We start from the raw sequence: 17,329 nt of genomic DNA, 5'->3' as shown, positions 1-17,329 counted from the left end.
GGCAATAGTAATACCTGTGATTTCTTTAATTTCAATGTATTTTGAATTAAAACAAGGTTTGTGACACCTAAATTTTATAAGACAATTTAAAAGAACATTGACCGGCCAAAAGTAGTTTACAGATGTTGAAGAAAATTCTACTGTCGAACACTTAGACATCCCAGCTGCCTTAATGCGAAAATTCTGTGAACGAGAAGAAAAAAGAAAGGCATTAATTTTAGCAACACGATGGAATGTCACGTTCCAGACGACTTTAAGATATTATTGTCGTATATTGCTTTGATATCATAATGTAGATTTATAATGTTACCCTAGCTTATGTGTATTGGTTGTTGAAGTTGTTACGTTTTGTCAAGTGTCGAGAAATTAGTTTTAGTGGTAAATCACTTCAATTATAATATAATTCAAATATAATGCACCTTCCGATAAACCATTCGTTTATTTATATATTCATTAATACAACTGTCGATCTGCCTTTGAAGGAATTTGATTCTAAATATTCACATCGTATAGAATTATCAACATATTTCAAGAAATAATGCATTGTCAAGTTTTTAAATATGTTATAGCATTATATAAAGTGTATACAAGTTTGTTCTTATAAAATATCCTCCAAAATATATTGAATTAATGCAGATCTAAGATTCCGAAATAGGGGAGCGGAAGTTAAACAAAATTTGAGTGGTATAGATAAAATATAAAAAGAAAATGTGGTATGATTGCCAATGAGACCACTTTCCATAGGATGCCACTCCTCCCTAATCCGCTTCTATTGAAGAAAACTAAACGAACTTGTGGCCAGAAGAATAAAGATTAGCGTCAAGAGCGCACGATACGCCTGTTGCTCTTTCAAAGAATAACAAACCATAACTTCTTAATGTCATATCAGAAATATATATAATATATATACAAAAAAAAACAGAAAAGAGTTTAATTTAATAGATATAAACCAGTCATAAACTGCTCAATGCGCTTTTGAGATATTGTCAGAACACCGAACAATCCCACCCTTTTTACAAATAACATCCCATAACTCCCATAAATTTAGCTTCAAAGGGTAGCTTATGTGAATAGACACCAACGCTTCATCAAACTTTCAGAAAAAGTACTCAAAGCATTTTTAAAGAATCGTCTGAAAACTGAAAAGTATCCCTTGTAGAATGAATAAAGTCCCATAACTTGGAAACTTACAAATATTACGTGCATATTGGTTAAAACGGTTTTTAGAGATCGTCCAACATATTTACGAGGAACGGACGAACAAGGGTATATCATAATACCGGTAATAAGCGTATAAAAAGAAAAGTAAGGAGAATGAGTCAATGATACACGTCACTTAAACTGTTCGAAATTCATCAATCGATTGAGAAGAAAACAAATCCGGGTTACATACTAAAACTGAGGGAAACGCATCAAATATAAGAGAAGGACTACGACACAACAGAAACACAACATTAAAATGTAACACACGCAGAAAAAAGTAAAAACACAAAAATACTGAACTCCGAGGAAAATTCAAATAGGAAAATCAAAAATCAAAAGGCAAAATCAAGAGTCCAAACACATCAAACTAATGGATAACAACTGTCATATTCCTGACTTGGTACAGGCATTTTCTAATGTAGAAAATGGTGGATTGAACCTGGTATTATAGCTAGCTGAACCTCTCACTTGTATGACAGTCGCATCAAATTCCATTACATTGTCAACGATGCATGAACAAGACAAACATACTCAAAGAGTAAAAATGTCAAAAATAGGGGTGCAGCAGTCACTATTGTGTTATCATCTTAATATCACTATAAAAACAACAAATGTAACTAAGAAGCACAAAAAGGCATACATCAGATTTAACATACTCATATTGCTATTCTTATACGACTTGATTTATCTATGTAAAGTCTACCCGTTAAGGATAGAAGTTTTCAGTACTGGTGTAAAATTGCGCGTTTGAAATTCGCACAGGTAGACATTAAAATAATTTTGTCGTTCGATTGACGTCATACATAAATGCAGAGTCACGTAAAGTAGATATAACAAAAAACAGACTTAACAGTAGAAGTAATAATAATGAATAAAAAAATTGTGTGGTTCAAAGTATGACGGGATACATAAGTTCAGTTCAGAAACGAACTATAATATAATAACGAACCCTGAACATATTCACTATTTAATGATAATAGTTATCAAAGGTACCAGGATTATAATTTAGTACGCCAGACGCGCGTTTCGTCTACATAAGACTCATCAGTGACGCTCAAATCAAAAATATTCATAAATCCAAACAAGTACAAATTGAAGAGCATTGAGGATCCAAATTCTAAAAAGTTGTGACAAATACGGCTTAGGTAATCTATGCATGGGATAAGGAAATCCTTATTTTTTTTCAAAAAGTTCAAAGTTTTGAATACAGGAATTTTATAAAAATGACCACATTATTGATATTCATGTCAACACCGAATTCGAAGTGTTGACTACTGGGCTGGTGATACCCTCGTGAAATTCACTGGTAAACAATGTATCCAGTGATTTTACAGCTAAACATATTGTTTCGTATGTAAAATTGTGTGCAGTACACATTTAGTCTTAGATGCATGATTTTTCATTTATTTAGTTGTTAATGCCGCCGCCCGGGCTTTGAACTAGCTGTCGGTAATTGTGAGTACTCTCAGATCTGTACTTAGTGTCTTTTTGCTGTTGAAATATACATGTACCCGGCAACGTCCACTCTGCGTGTAGTACTTCTGTTTGTATCCATCTGACGAATAAAGCATTTTTCAATTGATTTGTATGGTCAATTCTTGATTTGTTATGTTACACAACTGTCACATGTTTAGGGGGGGTCCCGCTAAAATGGTTAACTCCGCCATATTCTGTATGTATTTGCCTGTCCCAAGTCATGATCAAGTAAGTCGTCGTTTGTTGATGTATTAGATATTTTTTTCGTAAAGTTTTTGGACAAAAAAGGACGTTAGATTTCTTATTTGAATTTTTTTTCATTTGTCATTTCATAGCTAATTATGCGTAATGGGCTTTGCTCATTCTTGAAGGTCATACAGTGACCTATAGTTGTTAATGTCTGTGTCTTTTTGTTTCTTGTGGAGAGTTGTCTCATTGGCAATTATATCACATCGTGTTTTTTATTACATCAAAGTAAATATTGTCCGTCAACAGTATTAATCATGAAAAAATGTTCGGTGAACACTATTTCATGGGGAACATTTAGAAGTCCTACAAATGAACCTTATGCCAAGTTTGAGTATTTGCTTTTCATGTATTTAGCTTTGATGTTATATTTGTTATTTTCATCTGATTTTGCCTAATGCTAAGTTCGTTTTTTTGTGTGTTACGCTTTAATATTGTTTTCCCCTCAGTTTTAGTTTTTAACCCGGAATTGTTATTTTCTATCGATTTAAGAGTTTCGACTAGCGGTATACTACAGTACTGTTGCCTTTATTTGCCTACAAATCACTACATAAATAATCTTTAAAGAAAGCATGTGGATGTATATATGTGTGTCGTTGGATTAATGTCTATTGCTTTTAAACATCTAATTGTCATAACAAAATAAATGTACCCATGTACTCAAATTGAAGATTTTAAACATCAAGGCAATCTTGGTACTTTGAAACTAGTTATGCGTAGGGGTTTTGCTCATTGTTGAAGGCTGTATGATGACCTGTAATTGCTATATTTACGTCATTCAGTCTATAGTGAAAAATCATTTCTTGGTAATCTTACCAATAAACTCATCATATATACCAGGACTTAGTATATACGCCAGACGCGCGTTTCGTTTACAAAAGACTTATTCAGTCTATAGTGAAAAATTCTTTCTTGGCAATCTTACCAATCTGATTGTATTTATAAAAGTAACCACTAAATAAGAAATAGATCTTTACCCGTTTATTGATTATATAAAAATATGTCATTTCATCACAAATTGTACAACAAAATACTCTGGATTTCTAAATGTTTGTTACAAAATACTCAAATCGTAACCACGTGATCATAACCACCCACTCCCAACTTGTCTGTTTGTTTCAAACCGGTTTCTTCTGTCATTTGAGTTTATATCCAATCTGTTTCTTCTTTCAAAATTTGTATCCTGTCTGTTTCTAAATCTACCACCTAAATTCGAGTTTTGTCCTTCGTTAAAGAAATCACTACCTAAACCATCAACGAATTCTCCGCCTATTCTGCTGTTTACATTTTGGTTTCTACCTCCAACTAAACTATCAACGAATCCTCCGCCTATTCTGCTGTTTAAATTTTGGTTTCTACTTCCACTTAAACTATCAACGAATCCTTTGCCTATTCTGATGTTTAAATTTTGGTTTCTGCCTCCGTTTTGCCACTGGGAATTACCGTGCAACCTTTCTAAATTATCTCCCCTTCCTCTATTGCAAATATCAACATCACAGCCTCTACACCTGACGCCATGTTCAAATCCAAATGTTTCTTGTATACACTCTGGTGATATAATCTGGAGAGTACATCCCACATCACAGTCAGGTAGTCTCTTACTTGGTAACACAACTGGTTCTCTAGTTATATGTAATTGATCAGTCGGGAATCCGATGGGATCCTTTACCTTAATCATGTGAGCCCTTTTTATCTTTTTTTGATAGCCATATGTACGACCTGAAACCATAAATAGAGAAAAGAATGTAAGTCAAAATAAATTTACATCTGCATGATATGTAGTATAACACGTCTTATCTCTAATTTCTTTAATTTTAAAAGGACTGATAGATTAAATGATCAAGTTAGGAACATTGTCGACGTCGCGAAGCTTTCTTACATAAACATGTAAATATGAAAATTCGTCGACGATAGTCTCACCGTATCGAGAAAACTCAAATTGTGTAACATAATTGTCGTTTTCAGCATACATTTCTTTAATATTTTCAAAGCATTTTATTTGGTGTTATATTATGAAACAATTGGAATGTTGTTTAAAAACAATTAATGATATTTGTGTTTTGTTTTTGTCCCATCCTTGCTATTCTACATCTTGTTATCGAGAAGATATTGACTTATTTTCTTCATTATAATTATTCGTTTTTCTAATTATATAAGTTCATTATCTAATGATTCGTTTCATTTACTTATTTCAAAACAAACATCAGAGAGAAAGTAAAAGAAATTTATTTAATTATATTAATATTTATTTCATTAAAATTAAGTTTGTACATTCAACAATAAAATCTAATAGATCATACTTTCAAATGAACTGGGCGACGAAAAACATCAATGGTTGTAGCACAATTCTTTTTTATCTTATACAATTAAAGTACAATTGTGACGTGCTCATTGAACGAAACATTTTATTTTGATATTGCAGATTGACACGTATAAAGCATAAGTAGTACTTATTATTGAACTGTATAGTTCGTCTTATTTTTAATTTATGTATTCATCAGATATAGTTGAGACTACTATAGAAGTCCTAGTATATATAACAAATCACAATAAAACAAATTTGCATTTTATAATCAAATTCTAGTATTTCCAAATATATTATATTAATTTTTTTCACATTATATGTTTGAACATTACAACCTTTATTTATTTTCATAATGAAGAAAATCATACCTTGAATTAAATAGAGAGAAACCAAAATAAGCACGAAACAAAGGAGAGACTGCATGTTCACTGTTTTAAATTGATGTGCAGTCTGCTACATTTTCTTTCTTTTATACCTTATAAAATGTCCTTATTCAAATTTATTCTATGTTGATTGGATTATTTTAGATGGAAATTATAAGGTGCGACGTCACCAAATTTGAATGATAATGACACTTATATAGTCTTTGTGACATCTTTATTACTATTTTATGGACATTGGTGTTATAGTTAGGTATCAACGATGTGTGTAGAATGACGTGCAATAAATATAGTAACATACACAAATTTCCCAAAAAATTGCTTGTGTAACATTACTCGTTTAAAATTGGTTTATTGTCTAATAAATACAGGTGTATTTACTGTCTGTTGATTGGTTAAAAGTATTACTTTTATTTTTAATGTTGTCAATTTGTATGACTAAATGCCCACTCTGTAGTTGTGTATTCTTTACGCCAACATGTGTGTATGTTGTAATTATTAATATGGATAATATAAAAAGTTCTATGAGCCTTACTTTTTATTAAAAATTTATTTATAATGAGTGGCAATAAAAAAAATGAATTTATGGAACCATAAAATTAGTTTTTGACTATTCACATTTTACACAATCCGCTTCATGAATTATTGAATGTTAAAAAGCAAGAAAAAACAAATTATTAATATCCATTATTTAAATACATGTTAGTTTATCCCACATTGGCTAGAGGAATAGGGAAGGGTTCAGATCTCACAAAATATGTATTACCTTGCCTCATTTTTACGCTTATCCAAGCAGGAACCTCTGGTCTTTGTTATTTTTGCATGTTTTTCAATTAAGGTTCATCATAACCTTTTGGCTAAAATGGCCGTATTTACACCCCAAATTTTACTCTGAGTACAGACTAACCTATACACCTGCAACAGTTTTAAGGGATGGCAGGAACTGGATATATAAATTTTAAATGCATTTTATGTTTCAGAAAATTATAAACTTTTCTAGATTTTGCTATCCATTTTTTTTTCGTTCCTGCAGAAGGTGCAAAAAATAACTAAGTAGTGAAAACGATTGAGAAGCTCCCCTCGTATAATCAATGTTGTGAGTAGTATTGATTTAAATGGACAATAGATGGATAATAGACACCTGTAAACAATAGGTGATTTAACAGGTTTAAACTGTGTAACTAGGTGGACACTATCAAATGAAACTCGGGTGTTTGTTTATTTTGCTATCTTCTGCAGACTGGAAAAAAATGCACATCTAAATGCAGGTAAGTTTTTAATTTTCTGAAACGTAGACTTCATATTACTTTTATATATCTAGTTCCTGCCATGCCTTAAAACTTTCCTGGATGTACCAGTTTGTCTGTACTCATAGTAATTTTTGAGGTGTAAACCCGGCCTTATTCTTCAATTCCTTATGATGAACCTTAAACTTTTTGTTTGTGTTCCAGGTTTATAAAGACATCTATTTTTGCTGAGTGAATACATATTATTTCGGGTCAAGCTGAAGCTCGTCTCCAGATGCAAAATATTGGTACTCCTAAAACTAAATACAAACGTTCAAATACAAGGAATCAACGCTTACATGCGGTTGTTATGTTGCTTAATTTGAAAGAATATCCATATTTTCAATGATGAATTTTAATTAAAACAATATCCTTATGTTCATATCAATGTCGAAGACCTGGCTAACCCGTTGGTGATACTCTTTTTTTTTGTAATTATTTTATTTTTGATGTTGAAACATGTGAAATTACATACTACAGTATTCGATACACATTTTAAAAATAAAGTAATACTTGATAAATCAATTAAGTCATATGGATACAATAAGATATAGATATAAATATTACAAAAAGATTTTGTTAATTAATCAAATAAATTAAATTGAAGCTGCTTCTAACAAATGACATTTCTATATGTTCTTACATCTACATTTGCATATATAATATTTGAATAACAACAGAATATTGTTAACTGTTTTACTGTTGACAAAATCTTCAGACACACCTAAAATGACTTCTTTTGCACTGAAAGGCAGAAGAATGCCATAATTTTTAATCCAATCTATGACGGATAGCCAGACGTTTTGTGATACATTACATTCCCAAAAATGTGAAAAATATTTTCTTTCATTTCTGAACAGAAAGTACAAAGTTATACTCTTGGGGAACAAATAGTACACCAACAGTTGTATCGACCCAGTAAAAGTGATAATGTAAACGATATCAAGTTCACTGCGTCATATTTATGTGTCTTCAGTGATGCTCGCGGTGTAATGATTGTAAATTTAAATCTGAGGCGCACGATGAAGAGCTGATTATATCAAAAATCGATATTCCTCAATACTTTGAATAATTTTATAAATTATTTACTGCAAATTTAAATCCCAACGTTTCCTTATTTACTAATATATGTTAGTGCCGAAGTACTGGCTTCTTGGTTGTAGATAACTCAGGGGGAAATAAATATGAAAATGAAGATCTGGTATACTTGGCAATGAGAAAAAAAATGACACCGGACGACCTTCAACAATGGGCAAGGTCGTGTTATCGGGATCCCAAACCTACCTTAACCTGGGGCAGTGGTATAACAGTACAACATAAGAACGAAATAGTTCAACAGTTGAATATTGCAAAACAATTTCTTTAATACATATGCATTCAGTATACAGCAAACGAATGTTTAACTTGAAATATACGAAATAAAGTGTCATTTAGTATATTCAAGATTATCATGATTAATTTGGATAATGTTATAGCAGATACCGCAAAGCGTGTTATTTTTACGGGTGTAAAATTTCGCGATTTAACGGTGATTCCAATATTTATTTTCTTATTTTAAAAACAAATCATAATAAACAATCATTTGATTGAATTTATAATAATTATATCATGTAGGATTCCTCAATAAAGAAACATTAAGTATCCCCTATATATTTAGTCCATAAGAATAACTATGATTTCTTTAATTTCAATATATTTTAACGAAAAAACAAGGTTCGTTACATCCAGTTTTAAAAGTACATTTACAGAGGTTTAAACACACCAGGCCAGCCGCCTGTATGTGAACATTGTGTGAAAATGAGAAAAAAACAAAAGTAATTAATTTTAGCATCAATATAGAATGTCACGTTCCAGACGTCTTCAAAATATTATTGTCGTATATTTCTTTGATATTCTTTAATGCAGAATTATAATGTTACCCTGGCTTATGTGTATTGGTTGTTGAATAGTTACCGTGTTCTCAAGTGTCCGAAAATTAGTTTCAGTAGCAACCCACTTCAAATATGATTGAGTATGATGCACTATGATAAACCATTTGTTCATTCATTCATACATTAATATATAATTGTCGATCTCCCTTTAAAGGAATTTTGCACATGTCATTGTTTAGAATTTTTAATAAAAACATCGATTCTACATATTCTCATCGTACAGAATTATCAACATATTTTCAAGAAATAATTCATTGTATATAGTAAAATCACAGAAATACTGAACTTAGAGGAAAATCAATTTCGGAAAGTCCATAATCACATGGCAAAATCAAATAACAAAACGCATAAAAAACGAATGGACGAGAACTGTCATACTCCTGACTTCGTACAGGCATTTTCAAATGTAGAAAATGGTAGATTAAACCTGGTTCTATAGCGCTAACCCTCTCACTTTATAATGACAGTCTCATTAAATTCCGTTTATTTACATTGATGCGTTAAACAGACAGACACAATAAACAAAATAGTCAAAACATGGGTAAATCAGTCATCATCGTATAACAATTTTAAAAGGAACAGTTTAACAGAACACAAACACATCTACTATCTACGAATACTTTGAGTGTCTGACGTCAGAAATTTTTATACGTCACATAACTTTGTCGTTCAATGTGCATACTATAGTTCTAAAAGTTTACATAGGCAATGTAAGCCTACAGGGTTCTATGTAAAGTATTCTATGACATTATATTAAGTATAAAGTGTATACATGTATGGCCTAATACAATCAACACAACAAAAATGAAACTAATGCGGATCCAGGATTCCCAAAACGGGGATGGGGACTTAACAAAATGTGAGTGGTATATTTCAAAAGTATGGATAACCAATAAATGAAAGAACACATGAACCAATGTATGTCTCCCTCGTCCATCTCTCTTGATAACGTGAAGAATAAAGATTTCCCAAAACAATAAAGATAAGCGTCACAAGTGTATGATATGCTTTTCTCCCTTTCAAAGAGTAAAACACTAGTTCCCTTCAATATCATATCAGACATATCTATAATCTATCTAAACACTGAAATGATGTAAATCAGTCATCAAAGTTTGATGGAACTGCTGAAAGCACGTTTGATTTGTTTTAGAGCCTTACCCTCCCGTAACCTGAGACAGTGGTGTAACATTACAACATATAAGAACGAACAAAAACCAGTTGAAAAAGGCTAAACACATCAGATGAATACAAATAGAAATTCTACACAAAGTGGACGTGGTCGGGTACTTGTATATCCCAACAGCAAAAAGTAACGAAGTACAGATCTAAGAGTAAGAAAAATGGAAACTAATACCTTTTTTGCGAATAACATCGTATAACTCCCATAAAGTTAGGAACATCAAAAGGGAGCTTATTTCAACACTTCACCAAATTTTCACATAAAGTGCTAAAAGCTTTTTGATTTTTTGTCGAAAACTAGAAAATACCCTGTCGGGTTGAATATTACAGGTAAAATATGTAGCATGCAAAGATAATTCATATAAAAAGAGGTAAGAACATACAGAACTTAATTTGTTTTGATGATAATTTCATCTTATTTTTAACATATGTGTCAATTTTAGGTTTTCTATCACGGTGGGTATGGTTGTCCTGCGAGAGAACGTACTGTGCTGGTGATTCGGTCCTGACAGGTGCTGGTGGGTCCTGATTCTGTGCTGGTGGGTTTGTTTACATTGTATCAGAACGGCAATAAAACGACTGTTTTGTTGCTTAATTTTTCTCTGATGCGTCACAAGTACCATGCAAAGTATATTACAACAATATTATATTGCAAAAGTCGTGCAAGTTCTTTTAACGGAATTGTCCTGACGCGGTGCTGGTGATTAGAAAAACGGTCCTGGTTCTGTGCTCCGATGTCCTGGTTCTGTGCCTTTATATTTTAGTTAAAAGTGGCATATATTCAAGATATTGATCCTGTACTGTTATTAACTAATTAACTGTTGCCTGCTTTCTTGAAATTGACATTGTTTTGAATCCGTTTACTGTTATTATGCAAGAAAAAATACCCCCCAATTTTTTTTTATTTTTTTTTTTAAATTAACTGTAATCTTATTTATTGGCCTGTTAATGGAACCCTTCTTGTCCCCTTTTAAGATAGGAAAATATGTTTACGATTTTCGGGATTACGATCATTTTGCAAGATCACCAAAATATATATAAAGTAGATGATGTGGTATGTTTGTTGTCAATGGACAAGTTTCCTTAAGAAAACAAAGGAAGTATGTGTTAATTACCATACGTCATCGTAATACCTTCAACAATAACCCATTAAATAAAAATGTAAAAGGTTACCGTTTTGCATAAAAATGGTGAGAAAAAATATAGAACAAAGAACTTTCTGAGCGTTTGAATCATATGTCTTTAGCAGCTTAAATCACATTTTTATGTTTAAAATCTATTTAAAAGTATTTGAAACTAACGTTTGCTTTGTTAATTGTGCATTTCAAAATTCCCCAAGGGTTACTGGGAAATAGAAATATGGTCACTTGGTCTTCTCCTGACCGGCAGTAAAACGCTTGTTGAAGAGGGGCGTCCGTTTGGCTGTGCGGGATGTATCAAGTTCGCAGTCGCGTCCGGTCAGAATGGGGACGTCTTTGCACGTTAATAACCCTTGCAGCAACTCTTTGAGGGGTCCGTAGTTGGCCTGCTGCAAGGCAAAATTTCTGTTCCTATCCAATACATTCTCATTTTCCAGTGGCAGTCCAAAATTCCACGACTATTGGCCTCTTTTATGACAAGACCTACCTATTGTATTTATTGTGAACTTGTTCTCCTCCTGAATATGCATGAAATATTTGCCACTGGACGTTAAGCAACCAACAATCAATCAATCAATAGCTTCATACTACCAATTGAGTTTAAAAAAGAAATTCTTAGATTAAACACCTACATTTAACTTTAAAAGGTCATAACAGTTTAAAACAATACAAATCTACACACACACACAAACTGGCTTAATTTCAAATGGTTATCAACCTGAATCGCTATAAGATCATATATAAGCTCACCTGTGTCGAGGGGTCGTGTGAGGTTCATATATTGTCTTGGCGTCCGCAATTACAAATAAGATCTTTTTTGAAATTACTTGATCAAATTTAAGGACTTAAATTATATACGTCCCTGACCAAATGTTACCAAATGATTTTTCAAGAGTGAATCTAGGAAAAACAATATTCATCAACAAACATGACCACTGTCTGTTAAAATGTATTCGAGGTTTTAGTTACAGCCGATTCCATCGAGTATATAGGCAAACATAATATCTTTGGTTAGCTTGCTCCTTTCGAAGTAGCCTGGTCCTACAGACAGAAAGATGTGTCATTTGTCGGACTAGTATACTCTTAAAGTAGGGTAGTTTACATAACCTAACTATGACTTTTCTGTTCATCAAGCAATATAACCAAAGCTATTCCCTTTGTCTTCACACTCATTGAAATCGGCTTTAATATTGCAAAAGTTCAAGCAATTAGGGCAAAACTTTCCGAGTAAAAAAAATCAAAATGTCTTTCCACCTTGCACATTTCAGAACATTCAGATCAGATAACGAAACTGGGTCCAGCAACATTTATAAGCAATTTAAGATTTTGACCCTCACAGTTTCCATTCACCTTCCATTCATGATAATTAAATTGAACTGTAAAACATTTCTTGGTACCTTCTTAATTCCTTTATAAGTCTCATGTAAACATAATTATGACAATAACTGTTGTGAGCCCAAGATTCACTGCACACTTTTAAAGTTCTGCTTCATCAAACATTAAAATGTGAACTTAAGTTTTGAGACTTTTAATCGACACGATTGAGATTTTTGTATATGAGAACATGGTTTATCTATTAGTTGAAAATGCGGCATTGAACTAGCTTTCAGTACCTGCGAGCATTCGTTGTTCAATAATGTGTGTCTTTGTGTAATTATTTAATGTGATAAATTGTTGTGTTGGTACACCACTGTAACAATGAAGGAAGAAATGAGGAGGGTTGGTTGGGTGGAAGTGGGGAGGGGTATGCGGAGCGCTGACAAACATGTCTATGCGGCATGGGCTTTGATCATTGTTGAGGCATCAATGTAAGGGGCATTTAATATCTTAATAAAACTATTCTTATTTTAGATACTATATATTGTTCTCTGATATTGGACGAAAGATGTTGCCCTTTTATGTAATTATGTTATACAAGTTACGATCATTTGAAAACACATATTAAACAGCCAAATGGATGCACAAGAGCTAAATAGGAGTAATAGATCCTATTGACAACAATTAGCTGCCAAATTTTATTGATTTTGTAACACTTGTTTCAAATATGACCAACTTCTAATCCAAAATCACCAGCACCGTATCAGGACCCACCAACACAATGACAGGACCCACCAGCACAGTATCAGGACATGAGTAAATTCAGAAAATGCTAAATTTTTATAAATTGCAATGTTTTTTTACAAAATAGTTTTGTCGTGTGGATTGCGATATAGAAAGCGGACTCTATGAGCATTTTTGTTTTATTTTTTCAGTTCGAGATTTTCTGAAAATGAGCATTTTAGTGTTACGCTTACTGGAACAGTTTAGAGGGTAAACTTTTCAATGGTTTATATATGAACCCATAAGAAACAAAATTAAAAAATCTCAACTGTTTTCTTCCATTTTTTATTAGTGAAAACGTCAAAAATCATCATTTTCGTCTTTGTTTACATTTTTTCATTGATCACCAGCACCCGTCAGGACCGAATCACCAGCACAGTACGTTCTCTCGCAGGACAACCATACCCACCGTGTCTATGCCCGTACAGATTTCATAGTTTGTCTGTTTTATTGATTATTCATCTGTCAACAAAACAATATGTCAAAGGATTTGTAACTAAATAATATACTCCAAAGGAAGTTTTCCAAACTCCTCAAAAGATTAATCATGCTTGCGTTTGAGTTAATTGCGAAAAGTTAACACATTTACTGTTCAATGACAAAATGCATTGGTAAAAATTGTGTACATAATTGTGTGATAACTAAACAGGTGTTTGCAACCAAACATTGCAAACATCGTTTCATGGTGTAAATTGTATGCAGGACATCTTTAGTCTTAGATGCATTAATTTTTTATTAGTTGTTAGTGGCTTTGCAATAGCTGTAAGTAACTGCGAGTACTCTCAGATCTGTACTTCATATCTATTTGTTGTTGGAATATACAAGTACCCGACCACGTCCACTTTGTGTAGAATTTCTATTTGTATTCATCTGATGTGTTTAGCCTTTTTCAACTGGTTTTTAAAGTTACACCACTGTCTCAGGTTACGGGAGGGTTAGGCTCTAACATGTTTTATCCCGCCACATTCTGTATAAATTCAGTGGTTGTCCTATGTTCATGTGTTATTTAAAAAAAAAACGTAAATTTTTTGGACATTCATTAGACCGTTAGTTTTATCTTTTGAATTGTTTTACATTTGTCATTTTATAGCTAATTTTACGGTTTAGGTTTTTCTTGTTTTTGAAGGGTGACCTAAAGTTGTTAATTTTTGTGTCTTTTGGTCTCTTGGGGAGAGTTGTCTCATTATCAATTAAACAACATATTATTTTTACATTAAAGAAAATATTATCCATGAACAGTATTAACCATGATAAAAAAAGAAAATGTCCAGCTTACACTATTTCATAAAGGACATTTTGAAATCCTACAAATGAATCTTATGTCAAGTTTGCCTACCAAACACTACTTACAAATCTTTTAAGAAAACTGTATTTGGATGTATATGTGTGACGTTAGGTTAAAGTCTATTGAGCTTAAACTTAATCTAATTGTCATAACAAAATGAATGTACTCATGTACTCAAATTAAAGACTTTAAACATCTAGACTATCTTCGTACTTTGAAACTTGTTATTGCTCATTGTTGAATGTTGTATAATGACCTATAATTGCTATATTAACGTCATTCAGTCTATAGTGAAAAAAATGTCTTGGCAATATTACCAATCTGATTATTTTCATAACAAAAACCAATAAGTAAGAAATAGATCGTTACCCGTTTATTGATTATTTACAAATATGTCATTTCATTACAAATTGTACAACAAAATACTCTGGATTTCTAAATGTTTGTTACAAAATACTCAAATCGTAACCACGTGATCATCACCACCCACTCCCAACTTGTCTGTTTGTTTCAAAGCGGTTTCTTCTGTCATTTGAGTTTATATCCAATCTGTTTCTACTTTCAAAATTAGTATTCTGTCTGTTTCTAAATCTACCACCTAAATTCGAGTTTTGTACTTCGTTAAAGAAATCACTACCTAAGCTATCAACGAATTCTCCGCCTATTCTGCTGTTTAAATTTTGGTTTCTTCCTCCACCTAAACTATCAACGAATTGTCCGCCTATTCTGCTGTTTGAATTCTGGTTTCTACCTCCACCTAAACTATCAAGGAAACCTCCGCCTATTCGGCTGTTTAGATTTTGGTTTCTGCCTCCACCTAAACTATCAACGAATCCTCCGCCTATTCTGCTATTTAAATTTTGGGTTCTGCCTCCGTTTTGCCACTGGGAACCGCCCTGCAATCTATCTAAATTATCTCCCCTTCCTCTGTTGCATATATCAACATCACAGCCTCTACACCTGACGCCATGTTCAAATCCAAATGTTTCTTGTATACACTCTGGTGGTATTATCTGTAGAGTACATCCTACATCACAGTCAGGTAGTCTCTTACTTGGTAACAGAACAGGTTCTTTAGGTATATGTACTTGATCTGTCGGGAATCCAATGGGATCCTTTACCTTAACCACGTGAGCCTTTTTTATCTTTTTTTGATAGCCATATGTTCGACCTGAAAAGATAAATTTAGAAAAGAATGTAAATCAAAAAATATTAACATTTGCATGAAATAATACACGTCTTACATGTATCTTTAATTTCTGTAATTTTAAAAGAAAGATTTAATCATCAAGTTAGGAACAACGACGACGTCGGGAAGCTTTTTACGTAAGAATGTACATTTGAAACTTCGTTAACGATAGTCTCACCGTATCGAAGAGAAGAGCAATAACCAACAAAGTCGTTAAAAAGATGAATATTTTTGAAAAACTCAATAAATGTAACATAATTGTCTTTTTTGGCATACATGTCTTTAAGATTTCAAAGTATTTTATATAGTGTTATATTTTGAAACAATTGGCATGCTGTTTAAACACAATAAACCATTTGTGTTTTGTCTTTTCTTTTCCTCGCAATAAAACATCTTGTTATTGATCGTACTTTATAAGACATACATACATTGACTTTATTGTTTTATTATAATTATTATTCGTTTTTCGAACGTATTCATATTTATTGATTCATTAATTTCAACACAAATATCAGAAATAATAGTAAATGAAAAATATTTATCAATTTTGAATTCATAAAATTGAGTTTGCACATTCATTGATTAAATCATTTAATAGATCACACTTTTAATTAAATTGGGTGCAGAAAAATATCTATGGTTGTACCCACGTTTTTTTTAATCGAATACAATTTAAATACAATTGCCGGGCGCTCATGGAACAAAACATTTCAATTTAATATTCCAGTTAAAAACGTATAATGCATAATCAGTGCATACATTTTATTATTTTAATGTTATAGTTTTGTCTAGTCAAGGCAAATTGTCCAATTGTTCTTTTGTTCCATTGTTTATTTTTTAGTTACTCGACACATATATCTGGAATTACTATTCATAGTGGTCCCAGTATATTAAAATTTTTACAAAAATACATATTTATCTTTTCAAATTCTATTATGTTTTTTTCTACAAATTATCTGAATGAACTTTAAAGCCTGGATTTATATTAACTAAAATGAAAATCATACCTTGCACTAAATAGAGAGAAACCAAAACAAGCACAATACAAAGAAGAGACTGCATGTTCACTGTTTGAAAATTATGCCCAATCTGCTAAATTTTTCTTCTTTTATACCTTATTGAATGTCCGTATTAAAACTTATACTACGTTGATTGGATTATATTAGATGAAAATAAGATGTGACGTCACGACATTTGACTGATAATGACACCTTAATTGCCCATATGTCATCTTTATTACTTTTTATGGACCCATTGAGCGAATACGGTGTCATATATATATATATATATATAGTAACCTACAACATTGGGTGTTCAAAAGTAACGTATTGTTCATCTATTGTATAATCAGTCGGGTTTTTTCCCCAAGTGTTTTTCGTACATTTAAAATGCAAAACGTTAAAAAAAAACAGGTTATGAAAATAACCTTCAATTTACAAACTAACATGTGATGTTAGACCAATCAAACACAATAATGTTTTTTCTCAAATCAAATATGTCAATTCGATAAATGTCTAAAGCTTTTTCAATACTTGTATGCCTACAAACTGGACTATGTCTTCATTCATTGCTACCGAGGCTCTATGCATATGACAAATAATGTTGCTTTT

At 32.1% G+C, this 17,329-nt stretch overlaps 2 protein-coding genes across 2 annotated transcripts; both read right to left on the bottom strand.

The window, feature by feature from the left end:
- Window positions 1-3,891: 3,891 nt before the first annotated feature.
- On the bottom strand, window positions 3,892-5,677 carry LOC134684985 (uncharacterized). The gene is made up of 2 exons (XM_063544311.1): window positions 5,599-5,677; window positions 3,892-4,644 (listed from the first exon to the last, which is right to left on the bottom strand). Exons 1-2 carry the CDS (start codon window positions 5,651-5,653, stop codon window positions 4,010-4,012), a joined length of 690 nt encoding a protein of 229 aa, XP_063400381.1. The 5' UTR covers window positions 5,654-5,677; the 3' UTR covers window positions 3,892-4,009.
- A 9,211-nt stretch (window positions 5,678-14,888) lies between these two features.
- Window positions 14,889-16,857, bottom strand: LOC134684984 (uncharacterized). Its single transcript, XM_063544310.1, has 2 exons — window positions 16,727-16,857; window positions 14,889-15,701 (listed from the first exon to the last, which is right to left on the bottom strand). The coding sequence occupies exons 1-2, from the start codon at window positions 16,779-16,781 to the stop codon at window positions 15,010-15,012; spliced, it is 747 nt and encodes a 248-aa protein (XP_063400380.1). The 5' UTR covers window positions 16,782-16,857; the 3' UTR covers window positions 14,889-15,009.
- Between the last annotated feature and the right edge of the window lie 472 nt (window positions 16,858-17,329).

This window comes from Mytilus trossulus, chromosome 9 (genome assembly GCF_036588685.1).
Source record: "Mytilus trossulus isolate FHL-02 chromosome 9, PNRI_Mtr1.1.1.hap1, whole genome shotgun sequence".
In the NCBI taxonomy this organism is placed as follows: domain Eukaryota; kingdom Metazoa; phylum Mollusca; class Bivalvia; order Mytilida; family Mytilidae; genus Mytilus; species Mytilus trossulus.
Note: the sequence above shows the minus strand (reverse complement) of the source record. Positions and strands in the feature narration are given on the sequence as shown.

What these genes read in the sequence shown, in the direction of transcription:
- LOC134684985 (XM_063544311.1), bottom strand. Translation starts at nt 5,653, where the DNA reads ATGCAGTCTCTCCTTTGTTTCGTGCTTATTTTGGTTTCTCTCTATTTA. An exon ending in TTCTCTCTATTTAATTCAAG is followed by an intron (nt 4,645 to 5,598) that starts GTATGATTTTCT and finishes TTATGGTTTCAG; the next exon opens with GTCGTACATATGGCTATCAA.
- LOC134684984 (XM_063544310.1), bottom strand. Translation starts at nt 16,781, where the DNA reads ATGCAGTCTCTTCTTTGTATTGTGCTTGTTTTGGTTTCTCTCTATTTA. An exon ending in TTCTCTCTATTTAGTGCAAG is followed by an intron (nt 15,702 to 16,726) that starts GTATGATTTTCA and finishes TTATCTTTTCAG; the next exon opens with GTCGAACATATGGCTATCAA.